The sequence below is a fragment of the Tamandua tetradactyla genome, chromosome 9 (assembly GCF_023851605.1).
Source record: "Tamandua tetradactyla isolate mTamTet1 chromosome 9, mTamTet1.pri, whole genome shotgun sequence".
NCBI lineage: Eukaryota > Metazoa > Chordata > Mammalia > Pilosa > Myrmecophagidae > Tamandua > Tamandua tetradactyla.
This window is the reverse complement of record NC_135335.1, coordinates 47,484,906-47,512,143: the sequence shown is the minus strand read 5'-3', so window position 1 is coordinate 47,512,143 and position 27,238 is coordinate 47,484,906. Positions and strand designations below refer to the sequence as shown.

The 27,238-nt window shown below is 36.5% G+C and overlaps 1 protein-coding gene across 44 annotated transcripts in view; it reads left to right on the top strand.

The window, feature by feature from the left end:
• The window catches only part of LOC143647089 (anomalous homeobox protein-like), a 343,658-nt gene that overhangs the window by 264,280 nt on the left and 52,140 nt on the right, over positions 1-27,238 (top strand). For 7 of the 44 annotated variants that reach the window (XM_077116714.1, XM_077116734.1, XM_077116735.1 and 4 more), the window contains 4 exons: positions 20,748-20,911; positions 24,629-24,711; positions 25,340-25,375; positions 25,573-25,613. The exons of 18 other annotated variants lie outside the window; for them this stretch is intronic. Coding sequence is in view for 6 of the 26 variants with exons in the window: in XM_077116755.1 (XP_076972870.1) it covers positions 10,696-10,788; positions 24,629-24,711; positions 25,340-25,375 (212 nt within the window). In the remaining 20 variants the exon portion in view is untranslated. Of the gene's footprint in view, positions 1-2,294; positions 2,477-3,335; positions 3,483-6,802; positions 6,923-10,635; positions 10,789-20,747; positions 20,912-24,628; positions 24,712-25,339; positions 25,376-25,572; positions 25,614-27,238 lie in introns of all 44 variants that reach the window. 19 more of the 44 variants (XM_077116755.1, XM_077116757.1, XM_077116756.1 and 16 more) reach the window with 11 other exon arrangements.

Here is a 27,238-nt window from a genome sequence, read left to right as displayed (position 1 = left end):
CTGGCAGGTGCAGCAATATATCTTGTGCTTTCCCTACCCCTTCTTTATATCTTTGCAATTAGATGCCTTAAAAAATCCTACCTGAATGATCATAATTTAAGTATGTACCATCTGTTTTCTGCTGGAACCACAAATGGAACACAGAAAACTTGGATAAGGTCTCTGTACTCCATTTTCTACACTTAGTACCCACTATCCATGTTGTACTTATACAGTCCACAGACAGGATTATTTACCAAACACATCTCAACTTCTATCAGTCAAAAATATCTCCTGAATTTTTGTTTTCAGCAAACAAGGGCCTTATTATTTTTTTCTTTTTTGATTAATAAATCTTCTGTATGTCTAGACTTCTGTGTTAACTTAAAAAAAAAAGGTTCTTTAAGAACTTTCACTCTCACTAGCCAGCATACTGTTTAGAACATCTTAGGAAAACTCTAAGCATTCATTCAGTGAGTGAATAAGTGAAGGAATAAGTAAATAAACTCAATTAGTTCTAAGTAGTTGTTTTCTGCCTTCAATGTTTACAATATGTGTTTATTCCACCTTTTTCATCCACTGTTGATAGTGAATAAAGAAGCAAGAAATATTACATGAAAAAAATCCAAAGGCATTCACTGCCTCCTCTGTGGAAGTCCCCTAAAGCAATTAATCCTGCATGGAAAATTTTGGGGCCCATTAACTGAGAGTCAATTAAATTGGAGATCACTGAGTTACAAATTATCCACTAGAGACTGAGACTGGGAAAAACTGAGTGGAAAGTAATTGAATCACATTGTTCTATTCTAACTGCCCAATTAGGCAAAACATCTGGGAAAGAAATTCCAAGAACAGAGGCTCTGGCATCATATCTCAGAGAGAGGGGTGAGAGGTGATATGATTAATATGCTGTTTTGACCTATTTATTTGTTTACTTCATTAGTGATTTCCTAAATTTTTAATCACCCATGTGTTTTTGGATTATACACTATTTGCATTATTACTTTCAGATTATTTGGAATTAAATTTTCTTAGTATGAGTTTATAATTTACAAAAAGGAATCTACATTGAAAGTATAGATGGGCTAAAATTTCACTTTTTGGTTCTTTCTCCATTAAGCTTTTTTTTTCTTTGGTTTGGGCAGGCACCAGAAATTGAACCTATGTCTCCAGTATTCCATTAAGTTTTGTTATCAATATTACAATATACTTGCAAAATATATTTCTTTGGCCCCAGATCAATTTACACAATATAGGTATTATTTATTCCTTAATGCTTGGGAAGACATATGTAGATCCATCATCTCCTGGCACCTTTGATGTGATAGTTGTGGAAAGAATGATTTAATTCTCCTTCATGGTGAAGCACCATTCCTGAATTCTACCTTTTCTTGCATTCATGCTTGTCATCACTGATGTAATAAAAAATCTAGGAGTCGTATTTGAATGATCCCTTTCCTTAATCCTCCACATCTATTCTGCCAATGAGCCATGTTGACTCTACCATAAAAACATATATCACATTCTCCTCAACTCCAAGTGCTCTGTAGAAACTGATCTAGGGTGAACATTGGAAATAATTTTTCAATTAGCTTTGCTCTTCTATTCTTGTTTCCCTACAATCCATTCACTGATGTAAATAAGGTTGTGCTGTTCTATTTAAAGTACTATATCATTGCTTTTAAATATTTGCTGCCTTTCCTGGGGGCAATTATACTGAACACAAGTGGTTAAAGTTAGGCCATGTGACTTGGTCTTATAAAATAAATGTGAGCCAATAGATAGGAGTTGAAAGGATATGTGCACTTCTGGACAAAAACTTTAGGAACCAGGTCATGGGACAATTCTCAATGTTCCTTTATCCATGCACAATCTCAGATGGCCATCTATTGGGTGGAAGCAAGGCCCTGTAAAGCACTTGAGCTTTAAGGGGACATAAGAAAGGTAGCTTACCTTTTCTAGCCTCTAACTTGCTGAGAGGGGAAATTTCAAGGTGGTTGGAAATGAGATGAGTAAGTCACTCTTGATTATTGTCCAAAGTTAACTGAAAAAAAAAGAGGCAATATGGATAGGTTGATCTGTACAGCTGCCAATGTGGCACAAAGTAAAATGGTGGAAAGAATTTTTTCACAACTTAAATTCTACTTAAGTATTGTCAGAATAATTTGCTCATCTTGTTTTCTTAAACTCATTGGTTATCTGCCCATGTTAGAGAAAGGAGTGCATCACACAATAGTCCTTTATCTATTCTCACTTATATCTAAATTACATGACTGATATATTTCCATTTAGCTTTAACTTAAATTTCTTTTAAGGATCAAATAAATATTTGAGATTGAAAGTTCATTATAAAGTATTTACCATACTCAACCACAGCAGAGTTACTGCTATAGATAAGGAAAATGGAACAAATAAGACATTCTCTGAATGGTGTATGTGATCTGAACTGTTTGGGATTACACTTCAAGCAGAGAGAAGTTAGAGGAACTATGGTTCTGTAAGTAACAGAATAAGTTATGTTTTTGTTTTGTTTTAATTTGAGTTCTGCAATACACTGAAAATATTGTATTAGCTAATGCTTCAGCTTTTTTTGAGAGAAAATAGGTACAAAGACATACAATTTATAAGAAACTATACTGAAAACCTTTTTTAAGAACCATAAAAAGAAGATATTATGGTCAGCTATTTGGCCATCTCTGGTCAGATGGTGAAATTAAAACACATAAACTATGACCTAAATAACATTTCCCGTTCTAATGGCACCTTGCTATTAGAGGAAATTTAACATATGTCATAAATGCAAGATATTTTCCTTCATAAAACCACACCTCCCATTACCTCTAAAATACATGCATTATTTTTATAGTGATTTTTATTCTGTGACATAGTTGAGACATAAAATTGATCAGTATAGTTGGCTAAAGCTTCACATGTTCCATTACCTCTAAAATACATACAATATTTTTGTAGTGATTTTTATTCTGTGACATAGTTGAGACATAAAATTGATCAGTATAGTTGGCTAAAGCTTCACATGTCCCAAGAAATGACAATTTGAAAGATAAAAGATGGATATAGATTTTAAGTTGTATTGTTACTGAAATATGTTATTCTAGTGATTATTTCTAAATCAATCATAGATGGAGCCTTCAAAACACTGAAAAATTGGGCCATAAATTTCTATTTGAAAAATCTAGGCTATGCTTTTCCTTCCATTTTTATGTCATCTATGTCATGCATGCCATGGTTTGTTCTTAGTTTCATGTATAAACATCAAATAATACTTTTACATATGTTTTTACAATGGTTTCCATCTGAGACAATGCTATTTAATTGTTAATGGTTTTGGCTCTTAGGTTTAGAGACTATGAAAATGAGATAAAAGGCTTTCCAGAGTTGATCTTCCAAAATGGAAAATCAGATGAGAGGATTTTCTAGAGTTGCTGAATCACAACTTTGCTGGACGTCTTGTCAGAAAACCATTATATGAAGTATGAAAGAAGGTATGTAGTACTGTTTTAAGTTAATGGTCAGTAGTACGAACTATACCTATCACTCCATAATTTCTTAGAGATAGGAATAATTTACTGAAATCTAGTGTCCTTTAACTATTATTAGAGACTTGAAACAGGCTTTTTAAATTTATTTTTACTTTTATTTGTGTGTGTGTGACATAATCTTAATGGCATTATAGAAAAATGAGAAATAATGAATTTTGCTCATCAAGTTTGGGGAAAACTGGAGTAAGAACTTTTAAAGAAACAGCAACTTAAAAAACTTCCTTTCCTCATAGATTCTGAATGCTTCAGATAATGAAATAATTGACATACAAACACACTAATAATGTTACAAATATTTCCTACTGGGGACAAAGGGTACTGTTTATAGTTAGGAAATTTCATCTGCAAAAACTGAATGGTTATACGTACTTACTATTAAATCTCTTGAGAATTTTTATGATTCTTGAGAGCTAAGTGGAAGAAATAAAATTAAAATCCCACACAAACCCTTATAATTTGTAGAGGTGATGGAAAGTATTATATCAGGCCACCAGGATTGCTGTGGCATCTCTTTACTACTTTGAGCAAAATTTAAGAATGTTAAAGAAAACAGAGAACCTCAAACGACCTGGAAATAGCCTGAGTACATACCTATGTAAAGGAATTCAGCCCCATAATAAAAAAGAATGGACTACTGATACATGCAAAAATATGGGTGAATATCAAGACATTTTTCTTACCTGAAAGAACCTAGGCACAGCAGACACATGTTGCATGATTTTATTGATATGAAATTTCTAGAAAAATGTAGAGGCAAAAGTCAAACTAATATTTGTTTTAAGTTGGTGCTGAGAGTTAGAACCCACTGCAGAGCTGACAGGAGGGAGTTATGGGGAAAGTGGAAGTGTGCTAGAACTGAGGTATGATGAAGGTCACACAACTGTGTACATTTATGAAAATTCATTAACATGTACACTTAAAATGGAGGATTTTATGAGTTTTTGATAAATAATACTTCATTAAATCCTTTAACAAAATATGAGCAAAGGGAGATGTCAGCATTTGTGCTGTGGCTAATCTAAGTAGTGAGTCAGGGAAACCCTTTTCCTGATGTGATGCATGCCAGGCCATGAAGGAAACCAGGGAGGGAAAAATGTGTTTGAAGATGAATATGTGCAGGAAGCCCAGTCAAAAATTTACACACATGCACCAAATGACATGGATATAAATGTCCCAGCTGAGGTTATGTATAACTCTGGTTCTCTTATCCTGTTTTATCTCCCTAGGCTGCTGAAGCAACCATGAAATAGGGTGGTTTAAACAGTGGGAATTTATCAGCTAAGAGGTTTGGGATTGGAAAAATGTTCAAATTAAGGCACCATCAAGGTGATGCTTTATTCCAGAAGATGGGCTGCTGGAGATTTTTGGCTCTTTTGTTTCACATAAGGCACATGGCAGGGTCTGCAAGTCTCTCCCTTCTCTACTGGATTTCATTGCTTTCAGCATTTTGTCTGAATTTCACTCTCTTATAAAAAACTTCAGTAAGAGAATTAAGACCCATCCTAAATAAGGTGCACCACATCTTAAACTGAAGTAGTCTTATCAAAAGATCCTACTCACAATGGGCTCCACAGGAATGGATTACATTTAAGACCATATTTTCCGAGGGTACATATGGCTTCAAACCACTGCACTCCACTCTCTGAAACCCCACCCCCCAAAGACTTATTTTTCTCTGGCTGCAAAATATATTCATTCCACCACAATATCCCAAAAGCCTTAAGTGATATCAGAAACAAGTGCTTAGTACAAAGTCTCATCAAAGTCAGTTATGGCAAAGGCATTATTTAAAACTAAATGTCAGCAGGTGGAGGACATAGGGAAGGGATGTGGAATCTCAGTGGAAGAAATGGAAATGTGTTCCTATAGATTATGGTGGCAAATACATGTCTATTTACTTAGGGTGCCTTATATGATATGTGAAAAAACTATTTTAAATGATCTGAAAGAACCAAGTGCTAGAGAAAATGTGGAGAAAGAGCTGTATCTATTCACTGTCAGTAGGAAAACTGAGAGGTTCAGCCCCTTGGAGGGCAGTGTGGTGGCTCCATGGGAGACTAGGGTTGGGGTTGTCATATCATTCTGATGTCCCATTGCTTAGTATATACCTGGAGGAACAGAGTGTGGGGACATGAATGAACATTTGCAGACTGGGGTTTATGGTGGCAGTGTTCATTATCCACAAGTAATGGAGATACTCTAAGGGTACAACAACTGAGGAATGGAAGGACAACCAAACTGGTGTATACATACAATGGACTACTGAGCAGCCCCAAGAAGGAACGACATTATAAGGTACGCAACTAGGTATATGAACCTTAAGAACTGTATGTTGAATGACATGTGAGAAACAACAAGTCAAATATTATCATGCCTCACTCATATGGACTTCATCCTGTACTCCTCTATCACATAATGGCCAGCCTCCCCTGGCCTCTTCCTTCTCTTCTGGGTTCTGTTGGATTAGATCCTGGCTGCCCTCTCTATGACTTCTCTTTACTTGAATTTCATTCTGCTTTGAAAGTACACCAGTACTGGGATTAAGACACTTCTTGATTGAGATGGGCCACACCTTAACTGAAGTAACCTCATCAAAAAGTTTGACAATATGTTCATGCCCACAGAAATGGATTAAGTTAAAGAACGTGTTCTTATCTGGGGTACATAGATCCAAATATACCTACACTGTGTAGGAAGTAAAACAGTGTGAAAAGAGGGTAGGGAAGAGTGGAATGGATGCAGAGAAGCATAGACTGGAAAGTTACAGGAAATTTTGACATGGGTTCAGCCAGTGGTTTAATATGCATGTTGAACTAATCATTTAATTCCCATGGATTAAAATTTATTCATTTATAAATTGAGTGTTGGGTTAGATAATTAAGTTAACAACAAATCCTAATTTTCTTCCACCCTAAGAATTAGTAAAACTAAACAAAAAATACCAATTTTGAATTTTAGATTCAGAGGTGTGTGTTTGTGTGTGTTTGAAAGTGATATGCTCTGTATGTGCAAATACTCTTGTTTTCTTAAGAAAAATATGCTTACAATTACAAGGTACTTTTTGCAGGTATTCTATAAGGTATTCTATATATTATATACATGCCATTAAAATAGCTTGTGATACACTAGAGAAAAAAAGTGTCAACAATAATCATATTGTAGAGCACATATGGTAATACTACAAAAAGATTCATAATTTTAAAAGTATGGCAATTTTTTCAAGATGTTTTATTTTCTTATTCTGATTTTCTCTCTTCTATTAGTTGGTCTGCTAATTCCAACCAAAAAGCCAAGACATTTTTAATGGGCTGATATGAAATGGATTTTATTAGTTCAGCCCTCTGTAAGCATTCTCATGCATCATTAACATTGTACACTGCAAGGTACTACTTTCCTTAAATTGTCGATCTTTTGGTACAAATTCAAGATTGTAGTAAATAATTGACTAGTGAATGAACACTTGGGGTATGTGCACTGATGAGTTGAGTGAAGTGTGTAATTAGCATATACACCTTAAAATGTCTCATTAAAATATAAAACACAAAAGAGCCATTGGAATTTGAATGATTGTAAGGAGTGTGATCAGAATTTGATGGAACTACAATGTGAAATATTTAATTTTGATATTTCAAGTTCATTAGAATTACATCTGTATTGGGCATTCTAAATGTCCTATACACATACGCAAATATAATAGCATTTAATGAAAAAGTTCTATACTGTTATAATATCCTTTGAAATAGCAAAGACTGTGACTAATAATATTGAATGATCATCTCCATTTTGTGTAGCTGTGTTTGTGTATATATATGTGCATATATATGTATATACATATATACAAATGCAGACTTCATTAGATACAAAGGAACACTTTTTTTGCTTGTATCTATAAATTTCTTAACTTCTGAAAGCTAATCCTCTCCAAAAGGAATCTTCTCTTTTCTCCTCACCCCCCAATTCTAACTCATCATATTGATGCTGTTTATCAAAATGTCTCTAGTCTGTCCACTTCTTTCCAACTACACTGCTTCCCCATCACATCCCCCTTCCACCCCATATCTCTTGCTTGTCTCATATATTATCACCTCCCCATTATTTAATCAGACACAAAGATGATCTTAATATAACTTGGGAATATGTAGGGATTTAACTTTCCTGTGTAGAGATCTATGTCTAGCATCTTGGACTAATATTGCAGTTTTGGGAGCAATGAATGGAGATTATGCAGAACTCCCCTAGCTCTGTGATAAATGGCACATTAGGCAGTGTAATATGTAGCTTAATTTGTACAGTGACTTTGTGAGTTCAATGTTGTTAGACCTATTGCGTAGATGAAGAAATTGAGGTTAAGAGAGCTGATGTCTCATGCCTAGTCTTATCAAGGTAATGACAAAGCTGGAATCCAAACACAAAAGGTTGTGATCCCACAGCACATATGAGCCCCCCAGTAAGTCAAGAGAGGGAGATTTCTCCTCTCTCAACCTCTAATACTCAACCATGTAAGCTCATCTGAGCATCTGTTGTTCTAGGCAGTAGATAATAAATGACAGGCCAAATGAGAGTCCAATAGACAGTCAAAGTAGGTAATTGCCTCTTTTATCTCACCTGTGCTTACCATCCTGGGATGGCATCCTTAAGATAAAACACAAACATTGTTGTGCCATCAAGTCATAGGAAAATTGAGGATTTATTACTGCAAGTTTCTGCTCAAACAGGGGAATGGAACTTCATTTCTCTTTGATATTTGGGGATATGCCATTCTTTCAGAGCTATGATGGGGAGAAGTAGTTCTCCAGCACTTATAATCCCACTGATCTCCTGGGGAACTTGAGAGTCATATCCAGTTTCCAGTGGCCCCATGAAAGAAATAGATATTGGTTCCATGACAGAACTTCTCTTTGTGCTTTAGGAATATTGGTATGTTAGGAATGCTGTTCGCAGACCACTGTGATTACTGAAGGCTAGAGAGCTAAGTATTTATTCAGCCCTTCCAAGTGGCCAGCAAGAGTGGCATACAGAAAAAGACAGCTTCTTGCTCCCAAATACCTACCAGTGGTAGAGTATCAAAAACACAAAACATTTGTGACTCAACAACATGGCTGTGTTAAGTTCCTATTTTTGTGGCCCATGTGACCAAAAATGCTGAATTGCACTGAACCCTGGAAGACATTCTCCTTGTTTGGTCTAGGAAAGTGAATACTTAGATTGTGCCATTCTTGTCAGTCTTTTCTCTTCTATTGGGGATGAAATCATGTATGTCATCAAAGACATTAAAGTCTTCCCTGTGTTCCTGAGGGTATGAACCCATCTGTTAATAGGGCCTTGAAAAATGTTATTACTTGTTAAGGCATGGAATTAATTGTGATTGAATATTTGAGGATCCTATTTAGAAAAGGCCAAGTTGACTCATATGACTCTTAATCCATATGACAGCATTCCTTCTAAGGCTGAGTAAGCTTGGATTCAGCTAGATAGTAGTCAGAGAAAGCTAGAGGAGGAGATCAGTGAGACAGATTGCCAGGCAGGGCAGAGATGAAAGCCAAGGAAGCCCAAGGATTGTGGCAAAGTAGATTGAGTACATGAACACTACAGATTCCAGAAGAAAGCATGGCCTGGTGGGTCTTTGATTTTGGACTTCTTGCTTCCAAAATTGTGAGATATCAATTCCTATTGCTTAAGCCAACTAGTATCTGGTTTTTGTTATAGGAGACCTGACAAAACAAGACATCCCCCAACTAGTTTCCAGGCCTATCATTTGGGGTTTTTGTGTATGCTGCAGTTAGTCATACCATAGACCAAGGTAACAATACATTCTGTGAACTAAATGAGGAGAAATACACTTGCAGGGAAGACAATGATGAATATGCAAGAAATATACTTAGGTGGCACTTATGGCAGCATCTCCCCTTTGTTGCAGAGGAAATGCTTTTAATTTGAGAAAGATTCTAATGTCAGGTGGATAACTGCCACAAAGCCTATGATGATTCTATTGGATTGCAGGATGGAAGCAAGAGTCTCCACAGTTCAAGCTCAGATCATGGACTATCTTAAAGATTCCATCCCATGAACCCCATGATCCAGCTTTGCCAGGACACAGTCTTCCAAAAAGGAATGATTGACTTCTGATACAACCTGCCAAATTGTTCCAACTCTAACATGATACATGATAGGCACTCATCACGTTTAAACCTTCCACCTTACTTTCTGATTCTGTCCTCTATTCCAATGTAAGCCTTTTTATCTCCATTTAGGGACTGGATTAGGGTGGAGATGCTAAAACCCTGTTGCCACTGTGGAGGAAGGACACAAACTGTAGACACAGTTACAGGGTGGTGTCTGTTTAGGGTCTGTAGTTTGTGGGTATCAGTTGCAGTAGAGATGTGACATTCTTTTGGCTAACAGGCAACACTTCAGATTATCCTGTACAGATCTGAACCATAAGGCACAGTCACTGTTCAGATTTCAAATAGTCTCATCACCCCATTCTCCTCTTATAGAACAGAATCAAAGACTTCTGTCTATATAGGCACTTAAACATACACCATTGTTTTAGTTTCTCAGCTGCAAAAATAAATACCTTACAATGGGTTCACTTAACAACAGAAATGTATCGGCTCATGGTTTCAGAAGCTAGAAGGCTTGCTTTCTCTTAGGATCAATATCTTCTGGCTGGCTGGCAATCTTTTTGTGGTCAGGTTCATGTGTCAACATGGCCAGGTGGTGGTATCTGTTTGTCTCTTGGGCAAGTGCTGACCTGTCTGCTGCTATGAAAACATTTCATAGAATTAAATCATGACCATATTGCCTGCATCCACAACTGATTCCTTTTATAATCAGCCAATAGGGAGTGTCTTCTCCAATGAATGATGCTTAGTCTAATCACTGGAAGCCTTTTAAGGAGGATTCATAACAGACAGGCTCTCTTCCTGCTTTGGCCAGCAAACCTCTCCAGTGGAGTTCATCCAGACCCTCCATCAGAGTCATCAACTATGAAGCCCGCCTGATGGATTTTGGATTCTACATCCCCATGATTACTTGAGACACGTTTATAAATTTTATATTTATGGATGATTTCCTGTTGATTTTGTTTCTCTAGAAAACCCAAACTAATACAGCTTGGTACCAGGAGAAGTTCTTAAGAAATGAAATCTTAAAAATGGCTATGAATGATTGGTTTTCTTCTCTGACTGTACTCAAGGAACTAAGGACTCTGATTCCTGTCATCAGAATGATACTGTCAATACATGGGGTGAGTTGGCAAAAGAGATAGTCAAAATATCACCATCAATTCTTCTAATGCTTTGCTTGTATGAAGCCAGACTCTGGGAGATAGTGTTTTTGTGACATTTATGGACTTTTGTGGAAATAGGAAGTATAGAGATGCTGGCTGGGTGTTGTTAGATACACTGTATGCATTAATGAGTAAAAGAGCTGGGCTTAAGGCTTCAAATGAGAAGCTTGCACATCCTCTGAAGGATGTAAACATTACTATGAGTGTCTTGAAGGAAAATTGTATTTCCTTAGCTGTAGACTTGAGGTCTCCAGAAATCAGATTCAGAATCTTATTGTTAGAGTAGCAACTTTACAACATAAACTGGAAACTCAATCTTGCATGGTGTCTGCAGTAAAAGTGAGGGCATATATTAGAAAGGAGTGGGACTATGAAAAATGGGATGACAACATATGGATTGATAATGATTTAGGTGGAGAGGTTGAAACCCTAGGCCATGCTAAATCTTCTCTAGACAACCCTGTAATAGTCTGCCCTGAGAACATAGCTGCCCCACTTCCAGCCTGCCCTAATGAGTTCATCACCCAACCTCCACCTAAAGGGATTAGCCCTAGAGTGATTAATCCTATTCCACCATATGAAACTGCAAACGAATGCCCTGAAGCAAATGGGTTGGAAGATGCTTCTAATTCTTTTCATGACTTACCCCCACCTCCCTTCAGACTCCCTCCCTCCCTTCTAGTTCTTTCAGACTTATAACTAAACTAAAATCCCAACAGGTCCCTAAAGCTGAGGTATAAAGTATCACACATGAAGAGTTACATTATACTCCAAAAGAACAGTGTGAGTTTTCCAATTTATAAAGACAGAAATCAGGAGAATATGCCTGGCAATGGATTTTAAGGGTGTGGGATAATGGCAGGAGGAACATAAGGTTGTATCAGGCTGAATTTATTGATATGGGCCCACTAAGCAGAGATTCTGCCTTCAATGTTATAGCTTGAGGGGTTAGCAAAGGTATTAAGAGTTTGTTTGGATGGTTGGCTGAAACATGGATCAAAAGGTGGCTGACATTATCTTAGGTTGAAATTCCAGAACTGCCTTGGTATAATGTAGATGAGGGGACCCAGATGCTTAGAGAGATTGGAATGTTAGCATGGATTTATCATGCAAAGCTTGCTCTTACACCCCAGGAATGTCCAGAGGATGCAGCCTTTACCAGAACCCTAAGAAATTAATTTGTGAGACTAGCTCCATCATCCCTGAAGAACTCTGTACTTGTACTTTTCTGTAGGTCAGATATTCTGTGGGAACTGCTGTCACTCAGCTAGAATCCTTAATCAGGATGGGAATGACCAGATCCCAAGTTGTCAGAAGCCACAGCACATAATCATGAAAACAGGGTGGATCTGGCTATTATAATAGACAGCAAACTCAAAGCAGGAGTCAAAATAATCTGACTCAGAGATTTATGGCATTGGCTAGTAAGTCACGGGGTACCTAGAAGTACAATAGATGGGCAGTCTACTAAATTCTTGCTTGAGCTGTATAAACAAAAGACTTCTAGGTCAAGTGAACAGAAGTCCAACTTGAACTACAAAAACACAGGGTCATGGCTCCTTACTAAATCCAGACTTTAGACAATTTACAGACCCCGGAGCCCCTTGAATGAAGTGGAGGCCAGGTCCTGTTTGGGAGAGAACACTGTTGCACTGCCACAAATTTATACCATTAATCTTCCTCCAAGCCTTCCCCAAGGAGACCTATAGCCTTTTACCAGGGTAACTGTGCATTGGGGAAAAGGAAATGATCCAGTATTGGGGGGATTATTAGACACTGGTTCAGAAGTGACATTAATTACAGGGGACCCACAACATCACTTTGGCCCACCAGTGAGAGTGGAGGCTTATGGAGGTCAGGTGACCAATGGAATTTTAGTTCTGGTCCATCTCACAGTGGGTCCAGGGGCAACACCCTGCTGTTATTTACTCAGTTCCAGAAAGCATAATTGAAATAGACATACTGAGCAACTGGCAGAATCCCCACATTGGGACCTCTAACTCAGGCAGTGAGGGCTATTATTATGGGAAAGGCCAAGTAGAAGCCATTAGAACTGCCCCTACCAAGCAAAATAGTAAACCAGAAGGAATGCCAAATTCCTGGAGGATTTCAGAGATTATTGCCACTCTTAAAGACTGGAAGGATGCATGGGTGGTGATTCCCACCACATCACCATTCAACTCTCCTATTTGGTCTGTGGAGAAAACAGATGGATCTTGGAGGATGACAGTTACTTGTTATAAACTCAACCAGGTGGTAACTGAAATTGCAGCAGCTGTTCCAGATGTGGTATCATTCCTTGAGCAAATAAATACATACTCTGGTAACTGGTATGCAGCTATTAATCTGGAAAATTCATTTATCTCAATAGTTGTTAGTAAAGACCACCATAAACAATTTGCTGTGAGCTGGCTAGGTCAGCAATATACTTTAACAGTCCTACATCAGGGGTACATAGTGTCTCCAGCCCTATGTCATAATCCTATTCACAGGGACTTGATCGTTTCTCCCACCCACAAGACATCACACTGGTCCATTATATTGATGATATCATATTGAATGGACCTAGTGAGCAAGAAGTAGCAGCTACTCTAGACTTATTGTTAAGGCATTTGCATGTCAGAGGATGGGAGACAAATCCAACAAAAATACAGAAGACTTCCACCTCAGTGAAATTTCTAGGAATCCAGTGATTTAGGGCATGCTGAGATATCCATTCAAAATGAAGGATAAGTTGCTGCATCTAGCCCCTCCTATTACCAAAAAAGTGGCACAATACTTAGTTGGTTTCTTTGGATTTTGGCAACAATATTGCTTCATTTGGGTGTGCTACTCTGGTCAATTTATCAAGTGACCAGAAAATGGGCTAATTTTGAGTGGGGACCTGAATAAGAGGGGGCTCTGTAACAGGTCCAAGTTGCTGTGCAAGCTGCTCTGCCACTTGGACTATATGATCCAGCAGATCCAATGGTGCTGCAAATGTCAGTGGCAAATAGAAGTGCTGTTCAGAACCCTTGCCAGCCCCCTATAGAAGAATCCCAATGTAGACCCTAGGATTTTGGAGCAAAGCCTTACCATCTGCTGCAGATAACTACTCTCCTTTTGAGAAACAGCTTTTGGCCTGCTACAGGGCCTTAGTAGAGACTGAATGTTTAACCATGGGTCACCAAGTTACCATGAGACCTAAGTTGTCTATCATGAGCTGGGTGTTGTATGACCCACCAAGCCATAAAATTGGGCATATGCAGCAGCACTCCATGATAGATTGGAAGTGGTATATTTGAGATAGGGCCAGAGTAGGTCCTGAAGGCACAAGTAAGTTACATGAGGAAGTGGCCCAAATCCCCGTGGTCTCCACTCCTGCCATATTACCTTCTTTTTCTTAGATGAGAATATGGCCTCTTGGGGAGTTCCTTACAATGAATTGATTGAGGAAGAGAAAACACAGGCCTGGTTACAGATGATTTGGTATGATATGCAGGTAGCATCCATAAGTGGACAGCTACAGCACTCCAACCCCTTTCTGGGGTGTCCTTGAAGAACAGTGGTGAGGGGAAATTCTCCCAGTGGGCAGAATTTCAAGCAGTGCATCTGGTTGTTAATTTTTCTTGGAAGGTGAACTGGTCAGAGGTGAGTTTGTATACTGACCAATGGGCTGTTGCTAATGGTTTTACTGGATGGTCAGGGAATTTGGAAAGACTATAATTGGAAAATAGGTGACAAAAAGGTCTGTGGAAGAGGTTTGTGGACCTTTATGAGTGGACTGAAAGCATGGAGATATTTGTGTCCCATGTGAATGTGCACTAGAGGGTGACTTCAGCAGATGAAGTTTTTAATAATCAAGTGGGTAACATGATCTGTTCTGTGGATACCAGTCAACGTCTTTCCCCAGCAACTCCTATCACTGCCCAATGGGCTCATGAACAAAGTGGTCATAATGGTAGGAATGGAGGTTATGCATGGGCTCAGCAACATGGGCTTCCACTCACAAAGGCTGATCTGGCTACAGCCACTGCTGTTTGTCCAACTGCCAGCAGCAGAGACCTACACTCAGCCCCAGATATGACACCATTTCCTGAGATGACTAGCTAGCTACATGGTGGCAGGTTGATTACATTGGACCACTCCTTTCATGGAAGGGGCAGCAATTAGTTCTAACTGAAATGGACACATTCTTTGGATATGGGTTTGCTTTCCCTGCATGCAATGCTTCTGCCAAAACTACCATCCATAGACTTACCAGAATACCTTATCCATCATCATGGTATACCTCATAGCATTGCTTCTTATCAGGGAAAACACTTCACAGCAAATGAAGTTTGGGAATGGGCACATTCTCATGGAATTCTCTGGTCTTACCATGTTCTCCATAATGCAGAAGCAGCTGGATTGATAGAACAGTGTAATGGGCTATTATTGTGGGAGACTTTTGAAAACTCAATTATGGTGCAAACTAGGTGGCTGGGGCAATGTTCTTCAGGAAGCTGTGTATGCTCTGAATCAACATCAACTTTATGGTGCTGTTTCTTCCAAAGCTGTAGGATTCATGGGTTCAGGAACCAAGGGGTAAAAAAGGGAGTGGCACCACTAACTATTACCCCTAATAATCCACTAGGAAAATTTTTGCTTCTTGTCCCTGTGACCTTGAGCTCTGCTGGTCTACAGGATTTTGTTCCAATAGGGAGACTGTTTCCACCAGGAGAAAAAACAATGAGTCCACTGACCTCAAAGACTGCCACCTGGTTACTTTGGGTTACTCATGCCCCTGATCAACAAGCCAAGAAGGGGACTGCATTACTTTCTGGGGTGGTTGACCCTTTCAGGGGAAAATAGGACTGCAATGACACAATGGAGTTAAAGAAGTGTTTTTCTGGAAGGTAGGTGATCCTCTAGGGTGTCTTTTAGTACTGCCATGCCCTGTGATTAAAATCAATGGAAAACTGCAACAACTCAATTCAGGCAGGACTACCAATGGCTCTGAAACTTCAGGAATGAAGATTTGGGTCACCCCACCAGGCAAAGAACCACACCCAGCTGAAGTGCTTGCTGAGGGTAAAGGGAGCATGGAATGGATACTGTAAGAAGGTAGTGATAAATATGAACTCTGGCCACATGATCAGTTTCAGAAATGAGGATTGTAATGCTCTTTTGCTCATGTTATACTATTTAAGTTGTAAGATATCAAGTTTAAGAGTGAATATTACCCAAGGTCTTGAACCCTATTCTCGGAAGATTTGATGTGAGGAAAACAATGTGTCTTTCATTGTTTTCTATTTGGAAATTAGGTATATGATTTAAGGTGATGTGTATAGTTGCCAAGTTGACAAGGCCTGGGATGTAGTGATCAGGTTCATGTGTCAACTTGGCCAAGTGGTGGTACATGTTTTTCTGTTTAGGCTAGTGCTGGCCTTCTCGTTATGAGAACATTTCATAGAATTAAATCATGATCATGTTGGCTGCATCCACAGCTGATTTCCTTTTATAATCATCCAAGGGGAGTGTCTTCTGCAATGAATGATGCTTTATCTAATCACTGGAAGCCTTTCAAGGAGGATTCAGAAGGGACAGGCTCACTTCCTGCTTTGGTCAGTGAGCCTCTCCTGTAGAATTCATCCAGACCCTCCATCAGAGTCATCAGCTTCACAGCCTTCTCTGTGGATTTTGGACTCTACCTTTTCATGGTTATGTGAGACACTTTTATAAATTTTATACTTACAGATATTTCCTGTTGATTCTGTTTCTCTAGAGAACCCTAAATAATACATTTTGGTTCTTCACCTTATCCAAAACATGGTGACATGTTCTTTCTCTTCTGGATTCTGATGACTTCCACTTCTGGCTGTTCTCCATGACTTCTCCTTTTGTGTCCAATTTTCTTTGCATACAATAATTCAGCCATATTGGGTTAGGTCTTACTCTCATAAAGTTGTGCACACCTTAACTAAAAATATCTTCAACTTCCCTAATTTTGTTTACAAATGGGTGCACACCTGCAGGACCAGGAGTTGGGTGGGACCTGGATATGCCATTTTTTTAGCATGGGCAGGCAACAGGAATCAAACCAGTTTCTCTAGCATGGAAGATGAGATCTCTGCCACTGAGCCACTGTGGCCTTCCCTGAACAGGCTTTTTAGAGGGAACATGATTCAGTGCTCAACAACCCTCAGCATACAGGAAAATATTGACTGTTGATGTTTCATTTTATTTCAAAAACATTTATGGTGTATGTATATACAATTAAGATGAAGGAGTGATAATTAACTGCATCTTTTTTTTTTTGCCTGTGCAGGCTCTGGGAATTGAACCCAGGTCTCTGACTTGGCAGGCAAGAATTCTGCCACTGAGCCACCATCACACCACCCTAACTGCATCATTTTAGACTATTGACTTAACCACTACATATTTTTTCTTTCACCTTTTTAAAATAAAATGTGTGAATTTTGAATTCAAGATTTATTTTAAGAAAAAACAGCTTGGATCTAGTCAGTCCCTATTGCACAAAACCCTTCATGGCTGCCCATGGCACCTACTCTGAACCCGATCTGCACGGTCCTATGTAATCTGGCTCCTACCCCCTTCTTAAATCTCACTTTATGAAATCCATGTCCTCAGTCTGCTCCAACCACAATGGTTCTTTGAGTATCTTCTTGCACTGGTCTCTTTTCTACCTCAGAAGCTGTTGTTTCTCTCCTGCTCAAGTTTCTATTTCCTTGGGTCTTTTACCTAGGAGGACATTCAGAGAAACCTTATATTCTCCTTTCTCATCAGTGATTCTTGATCTTGCTCTTCATTCTTCTAAGGCTTTCTTTCTTCCTAGTATCTCAACTGGGCTGCAGAAAGGTGGAGTGAAGGGCCCTGTGTAGTGAGGGTTCTTCAGAAAAATAAAACCCACAGCATGTGTATGTATGTGCAAGTGTATGTGTGTGTGTGTGTGTGTGTGCACGCGCATGTGTGCATGCATGCATATGTGCGTGTGTTTGGATATGTATAATATACATATTATAGAAACTTACACTACAATTGAGATTAGCAGGTCAAATTCCATAGGGCAGCCCACAAGTTTGGAACTCAGTAGTGGCAATGAATTCTCTAGGAAAAGCTGAATGGAGAGAAAAATTTTTTCTTTGTGATGGCTGAAATCATCAGCTCTCCTTTTAAGGCCTCCGACTGATTAGAAGTGGAAACTTTTCTCACTGAAAACAATCTCCTTTGTTGATTACAGATGTAATCAACCATAGATGTAATAAACTGATCAATGATTTGGATATGTTTGTAAATTCCTTCACTGTAACTATCAGGTCAGTGCTTGCTTGACCAAACAACTCAACACTATAACTCAGCCAAGTTGACATATGAAATTAACTTTCATAGTCCTGCTTGAAAACTCTGTTGCTCTTTGAATCTTGAGTGCTGTGGTAGGATAATTGTGACCCCAATCTCATGAGTTCTCTTGAATAGTGCTGATTATTTTTAACCCTCAACCAACAGGGCTCAAACCAAGTCCACATGGCAGGAATGAAAATAAATTCCACATCACTTTCTATATCATCCTCATTTCTTTCCTACAGGTAAATTTTCTCACTTAAAGCCCACCTTCCAAACTCTGGCTATAAAACAAAAGCTTTTGTGCATATGAATGGAATTTCCCAATTTCTAGGGACTAACTGTGGAACTATCTGTGGCTGTTTATGTACATTATTATTTCCCCATCCTGGACTTTTCTGAATCTGATCATCTCACCCATACCCACTCTCTTTTTAAAAGGCAACATTGGCAACTTATTGGGATTTATTTTTCCATGTTAGAAGAGTTTCTCTTTCCTCTTTATTCTCTCAGGTTTATAGTTGAACCATTAGGACAGAGATACAGGCATATAACTAGGTTATCTCCCTGCTAAATTCTGTGTTCAGTGGGTGGTTTATTTATGTATTGTAAAAATGTTTAAAGAAAGATACTTTGAGTTTTCTAAAAAGCCATGCAAAATCACACCATTAGATTTTTTTCCTCTACTAAGTACATATTCCACCTGCCAATCCCTTTTCTCTTTTGGTAATTCCTGACCTTTGAACTTGAAGTTGCATGTGCTTCTATATATCCTTGATAGGAGTTAAAGTCTCCTTAGGTTTCACCACAGACATCATCTCTGTCTCATTTACTAGATCTTAACTTTGCCAGTCTTCTTAGGAAGCTGTTCAACTGTCTTATTTTCATGCTGACAGTTCATGTAGATCCCAGCTTGGTATATGATAAAGAGAACACTTATAATGCATCAAGGTGGTTTTACTTAACTTTGACTTCAGTTAAATATTAAGATTATTTCCTGTAACACAGATTTGATTATTAACTGCTAAGCACCTTCATGTGACCAGAGATCAATAAATTATTTCTGTTCTCCATTTTAAGTTCCAAATTAGAAACACATTTGAGTGATAAAATTAAGCTGTTTACAAGGTTGACTGCTATTATTGGATTGATGAATTTTAAGATGTACATATTTGTGAGAGACACACATAACAGACTTTCCTGAATTTGAGGCAAGAAATTAATGTCAGATGGGCAAAGAGGGGGGAAATTGGCAGTACTTAAAATGTATTTGTTATGTTGTCTCTCATTTTATGTTCCAAAATAGTTTCAGACTTTTATTCAATGTTTGTATAAAGTTACTTATTAGATACAGGATGATTAAAATAGGATGAGATCATACGTTCAGTATTGCAATGAACTGTCAAAATTTTGTAATTATAAATCTTAGCCTTGCCCATTTTCATTTTGGTTTCTAGTTTAATGACCAGTCAGTGTATATTAACTATTCTGAGAGAGACAAATCCATGCAAAGGTGCATGTGTAGGTATAATTTAGACAGTTAATATGCTTTAGCAAATATTGGTTAACATCAATATGCAAGACAATTTAGAATGAAGTTTTGTTTCATAGAAGAAATCAATTCTTATTTAAATTGTAAGAAAATATTACACACAGTGCAGTAATAATAAAACAAAACATGGTGGTTGTTTTCATTTACTTTTTTATCATGTCAATTTTTATATCCAACAAAGAAAATGTTGGATATATCTCTTCAAAGAAATTCTCCATTACTTATCTAGAAATATTTTTAGAATTTTGATTTTTTGTTTTAATTTATCCATTATTCATTAAATATTAAAAGATTGTGGTTGGTTTATAAGAAAGCTAAAAAATTTTTAACATCATCTATATTGGATTATAATTTGCCTTCAATAAAATGTGTGCATTGTCAGTGAAATGTTGGATGACTTTAACAAATGGATGCACTCATATAGCTACAACCAAAAGCAATTTATAGAAAATGTTTCTATTATTGAAAATAATAAGTTCATTGGGCATTTTTGCAGTTCATTTCCCCTCCTCATATTCCAGGAAATCACTGATCTAGTTTCTATCATTTATATCTTTTACTAATGGAATTAATGAAATACATATTTTAATAATGGAATAATTAAGATATATGGCTTTTCTTTGTCTTTCACTTAGTCCATTTAATTTTAGAATTATCCATATAGCATTTATTTATAGTTGCTCCTATGTAATATTCCACTGTATGGATATCCCACAAATTGTTTACCCATTCACCTTGTAATGGAAGTTGAGACTATTATAAACCTACTATAAATTATCATAAAATAACGCATCTGTGAACATTCATAGTCAAGTATTTATGCAAAAATATTTCAGTTATCATCATTAAATAGCTAAAAGTTAACAAGTGGATTACATGGTAAATTGGTAAATATAGATTTAACATTGTTAAGATGCCAAAATATTTTCAAAAATTTTACATCATTTCATACTTGATCCAGACATGTGTTGGTCTTCTGGTTGCTTTACATCCTTGTTGGTACTTAGAGTTATCTTTATATATATATTTGCCATTCTTATAGGTAAGAAATTGTTTCATTGTTTGGTCTTACATTGCATTTCTCCCTGATGTCTAAAGATGATGATCATCTGTTGATCTACTTGGTCATTTGTGTAACTTTCTTGGGAAACGTCTGCCCCAATCTGTTAATGATCTTTAAATTATGTTTCTCATCTAATAAATGAGGTAAGAGTCTTTAATATTCTGGATATGTCCTTCCAATGATACATGTCTTGAAATCATTTTCTTCCAGTATGACTTACATTTTCTTTTACTTAATCATGTATTTTAAAGAGAAGACAGTTTTAATTTTGAAGAAGGTTCATTTTTTATTATTGTTACTGCTTACTGTGTCCTCTCTAAGAAATATTTGTCTATGTATGGGTCATTGTTTTGGTTTACTAAAGTTGAAGAAATGCAATATATCTGAAGTGGACTGGCTTTTAACAACAGGGATTTATTAGCTTGCAAGTTTACAAATATAATTTAAACTGAAAATATCCAAATTAAGGCATCAACAGGAAGTTAACTTCACTTGAGAAAGGCTAATTCTGTCTGGAACACCTCTGTCAGCTGGGAAAGCACATGGCTGGCATCTGTTCATCTTTGTTCCCAGTTCCACTGCTATCAAGTTCTGATGCCAGTGGTTTCCTTTCTAAGTAATTTTGTGCCTTCACTTAGTTCCTCTGGGACACAACTTTGGGTTCCTGCTTACTTAGCATCTCATGGAAGGCACATGGTGATGTCTGCTGGTCCTTCTCTCTGGGTGGTTGCTTCTAGTTTCTGGCTTTAGTGGCTTCCTCTCTCAGTTTCTATAGGTGTGTCCTTGTCTCTCAGCTTCTCTGGTGCCTTTTTCTTTGAGCCTCTCTTAATTTGATCTGTTTTATCCTCTCACAAAGGACTCCAAAAGGGGACTAAGACACACCCTGAATAGGCTAGGTCACATCTGAACAGGTATAACCTAATGAAAACATCAGGTCTGCACCTACAGGAATGAGTTAAAAGAACATGATGCTTTCTTGGGTACATGCAGCCTCCACACTACCGAAATCAAGAAAAAGTTGTTCTGAGTTTTCTATTAGAAGTATTAGTAGTTTTACATTTCCTTTTAGGTACATAATAATTTTGAGTTACTTTTTGTGTATGGTGTGAAAGGATTAGGATATTTTTCCTAAAAATATCCAATTTGTCTTAGCACTACTTGCTGAAAAGTCTGTCCTTTCCCCCACTGAATTCCCTGACATTTTTATTTTAAATACAATGCATGAGCCTGTTTTTAGATAAATATTTTCCTTCATTAACCTATACATCTATTCTTATACCAATGCCACACTGTTTAATTTGGCTTTGTAGTACACCTTGGAATCAGACAATATATTTTCTCTATCTTTGTTTCCTTAGATCTTTTGAAATTGGCTTAGTGCATTTCCATATACCTTTTTAAAACAGCTTCTCAGTTTCTATAAAAAATAGTCTGCTGAGAATTTGAATGATGTGTTGAATGTATATATGTGTTTGTTGAGAACTGACACTATAACAATATTGAATTATGTAATCTATTTATGTAGGATATTTCTCAATTTGTTATCTTGATTGTTTTAGCAATGCTTTGTAATTTTTATCATACAAGGTTTGCACATTGGTTTTTATAATTCATCCTTTCACAGCTTAGTATTGATGCTCTTGTTTTTATTTCCATTTAGTTTTAAAATTTCAGTTTTCCAACTTTTTTGCTTGTTAGTGTGGAAATATACAACTTAAAGTTTTGTATCCTGTGACTTTGCTAAATTCTCTTATTGATTTTTAAATTCCAGTCTGGCCATCTTTATAATTGAATTGGTCCACTTAAATCTAACATGATGGTATATATTTAGATTTGGTTTGTTATCTTGTTGTTTGTTTACATTTTCTTTATTTTTTTTGCTTTTTCCCCTGTCATATTTTGGATTAAGTACTCTCTTATTAGTCTTTTTCATCTTTTCTGTTGGTTCAATAGTTCTCCTCTCTTTCATTTCATTATGAGATATTCATGATGTATGTTTCAATTATCATAGCAAAACTTCAAATAATATTCTGAAACATTTATATAAGAGCTTTGTAAAAACATGCTTCTATTTTCCTCCTCTTTCTTTCTTTTTTTTTGCGGGAGGGCTGAAGTGCATGGACAAGGAATCAAACCCAGGTCTCCCACATGGCATGTGAGAATTCTACCACTGCACTACCCTTGCACCCTCTTCCTCCTCTTTCTTTTACTATTGCTTATACATTACTTCTATGTGTGTTTAAAACTTTTTACACACTGATGTGATTTTTCATTTAAACAGTTGATGATATTTTAAAGAAATTAGGAGCAAAACTATATTTACTTGCATAGTTTTTATTTTGACATTCTTCATTCTTCTGTGTTCATCTGAGTTTGTACCTTGCATCATTTTCCTTCTGCCTAATGAGGTAATGTTTCTTATAATGCTGCTCTGCTGACAGTAACTTCTCTGTTTGTTTGCTTTCAAATGGCACTTTCAAAGATTGTTTTAAATGCATGTAGAATTCTAGGTTGAGTTTTTAATTTTCTTTCAGCACATTGAAGATGTATTCCATTGTATTATGGCTTGAATTTTTCCTTCAAGAAGTCAGAAATCATTTATTTTTGTTCCTCTTTATGTTCTATTTTTTCCTTCATGGATGCTCATGATAGTTATTTCTTCATTAAAGAATGGTTTTCAGCAATTTAGTTATGATGTACCTTAGTGTGTTTTTCTTTATATGTATTCTGCTTCTTTATATGTACTATGTTTGAAGTTAATTGAGTGTTTTAAATTTGTGGGTTTATAGCTTTTATCATATTTTCAAAATTATCACCATTATTTTTTACTTATCTTCTTTCTCTTCTTGTTTCTGAGACTCCAATTAAGCATTTTAAACAACTTGATATTGTGCCAGAGGCCAATGAGTTTATATTAATTTTTCAATGTGTTTACTCTATGCACCAATTTTTTACTTCTGAAGGGATCATACTGCTTTAATGCAGCTAAGTAATATATTGCTCATTTTAGCTCTACAAATTTGCATTCTATGTTTTTAGCTTCCAGTTCTTTCTTCTTTATTTTTATGTTGTATTTCAATTCCTTGATCATATTTGTAATAACTGCTCAAAACCATTGCCTCTAATTCCATTGTCTGAGGCATTTCTGGGTCTTTTACTATAGGCTGATTTTTCACTTATTATTGTGTTATAGTTTCCTACTCCTTTACATGCCTAATATATTATTATTGAATACTGGAAATTTTGAACAACATGTTGTTATCAATCCAGATAGTATCTTCTTTTAAGGAATTTTTTTTTTCAGTTAAGAAGACAAGTTTGATCATTTTGTGGCTTGTTTTGATCCTTTTGAAGATTTTTAAAAAGTTTTGTTAGCAACATCTAGAGTAGACTTGAAGCTGGGGATGGTTTAACCATATTCCCAATGTGTGGCTTTTCTGGGTAATCCATTGAATGCTGTAAATGTTTAAAGAAGTCTGCCCAATATGGCAGATCATAACTCTACATCTCCCAAATCTGAGTTTGTCACTGCAAGATAATTTTTTTCTTGGTAGTTGTGTCATGTCTAGCTTCATGGAATCTCAAACCATGCAACAGGAGTATATTATTCAGACAAATAAATCATTAAGGGACTACCTTGCAGATTTCAGAAGTTGTTCTCCAAAGTTTTACTTTTTCTGATATTTTCCCCACACATTCTAGAATCTTCAACTGCTCTTCCCAAACTTCATTGTCTCTGTCTCTTCAGCTCAGTAAAACTGTGACTCTCTGTTTGTCTTCACTATGTTAATACCTGGAAAGTGTTTATAAATAGAAAGCCAAAGAGATTGTAAAGCTTTTTCATTTGTTCCCTTACCCAGGGATCACAACCCAGTGCTGTCTGCCCTTCAATGTCTGAAAAGAAATGCTTGATGCATTTTATCCAGTGTTGTAGTTATTTAAGGTGAGAGAACTTGAATTATAACAAGAAGAAAAAGACCATAGCTATTAATTTTTAAATACTCAATTTGTATAAAACTATGGTATAAAACTTCTTTATTACCTCCAAATGCACTCATTGATTCACTTTACAAATTGGATGAACTTGTCTTTTAAAGTAAATAACTAAATCATTCCAAAGTAATGATAATATTAAATTTTATTTTTCACTTACAAATTGAACACAGTAAATATTTTTAAAATATTGTGTCATCAATAAATTTGAAAGTCATGTGAAATAACTGATATCCTTGTTCTACTCTGAACTTTAAAGTGAACAGATACAGTAATTTACTTTTAAACAATGGCTAGAATGTTAATTTGAGATAGGAATTTGTTTTCCTTGAAAAAAATATTCTAAGAAAACCAGGAGAAACTTATTTTTTTCAAATTTCTCCTCAACATCAGTGAGTGTACTGATTTACTTTTTTCTCTATTAAACTTATTGTTCTACTGTATCATTCTTGTAGTCCTGAAATAAATTTTATTTGATTTTAATGCATGTATTATTTTAAGTAACTGATTAAGTGTTGTTATTATATATTTTTATAATGTATTTTTTTATTTTATCTTATTTTTTATTACATGGGCAGGCACCAGGAACCAAATCTGGATCTTCAGCATGACAGGTGAGAACTCTGCCATTTAGCCACCATTTCCTGTCTTAGTATTATATTTTTGATTTTTTGTATCTATATTCACAAGTGAAATGAGCATATATTTTTATAATGATACAGTTTTGGGGAATACGGTTATATACTTTTGTGAAATGAACGGTGGAGTTTTCCAGTAATGGAATTTTCTATCTTTTACTTCTTTTTACAAGGACGGACACCAAAAATCGAACCTGGGTCTCTGGCATGACAGGCGAGAACTCTACCTGTTGAGGCACCATGGCGCACCCTATCCTTTTCTTTTAAAAAGTTTATATGGGGATGAAATTATTTACAGCAATTTTATGTAGTTATTTTATTAACATTTAATGAGGATATTTGATAAACAATATCCTCCACATATATAAAATGTGCAATTTAAAAATTTTGAACTTCCTATGCACCTATAATAATATTACCACAATTAAAATAGCATCCATCCATCAACTCCCAAACATCTCACCATGCCCCTTTGCAATCCTCCCTTTCCTCCTCTATCCCCCTTCTCCAGGGAACAATTACCTGCTTTCATTAAAAATCCGACTACATTTTCTTGAATTTCATATAAATTCATGCATTTTTTTTGTTTACCTTCTTTCACAGAAGAGAACTATTTGAGATTCATCCATGTCACTGTCCATACTTTATTATTTTACATTTCAGAATAGCAGTATTCCATTATATAGATACACCACAATATGTTTATCACTTTATTTATTGAAGGAATATTTGAAGGGGTTTTTGGCTCTTACAAATAAGCTGTTATGAGCATTCATGTGTAAATCTTAATGAGGAAATAAGCTTTCACTCCTCCCAGATGGGTACTTAAGAGTAGAATGCTGGGTCACACAGTAGGTATATGTTTAAAAATTTTTCTGTGTCTTATTATTACATCAGCATGCTGTCTTCCCTAAATCATGATGTCTATTATACATTAGTGAAATATTTAACAAAACATTTTAACGTGAAGATTAGATATCCAAATTTGGGTTTAAATCCATGTGCATGTGTTGCTAGCTTAACATCACAAATATAACTATTAAATTGAAAAAAGTCAGACCTAATTCTGACCATTTCCTCCCTCTGCTATACCCTCCTCTCCCCCAAAACACACACATTCTGGAGCAAATGCTGACCTGCCTTTTGGATAGAATTTAGGGCAAGTCTCATGACTTCTGAATAATTTTAAGGTAATAAAAACACTTATAATCACAAAACGTCTCAATTCAGAAGAATATGCACTCCAATTCATAGTGCAATTTCAGAATTCATTTAAATTACTTTCTTCTCCTGCCTAAGGTCTATTTTAAGAAGGCCTCTTGAGGGAGTGTATTAGCTAAGGTTTTCTAGAGAAGCAGCAGAATCAACAGGGAACCCTCACAAATATAAAATTTATAAAAATGCTTCACATGACCATGGAAACGTAGAGTCCAAAATTCACAGAGTTTGCTGTGATACTGATTATTCCGATGGAGGGTCTGGATGAACTCCACAGGAGTGGCTCACCAACTGAAACAGGAAAGAGACTTTCTCTTCAGAATCCACCTTATAAGGCTTTCAGTGATTAGATTAAGCATCACTCATTGCAGAAGACATGCCCCTTTGGCTGATTACAAATGGAATCAGCTGTGGATGCAGCTGACATGATCATGAGTTAATTCTATGAAATGTCCTCATCGCAAGAGACGTGCCCACCCTTGCCCAACCACCACTTGGCCAAGTTGACATATGAACCTGACCATGACAGGGAGTATAAGAAGCTGTTATTCCATGTCCTCCATGCACTTGTCTTTTAATGATGCTTTAAGGGTGTTGAAATTGGGCAAAAAGCAGCATGTA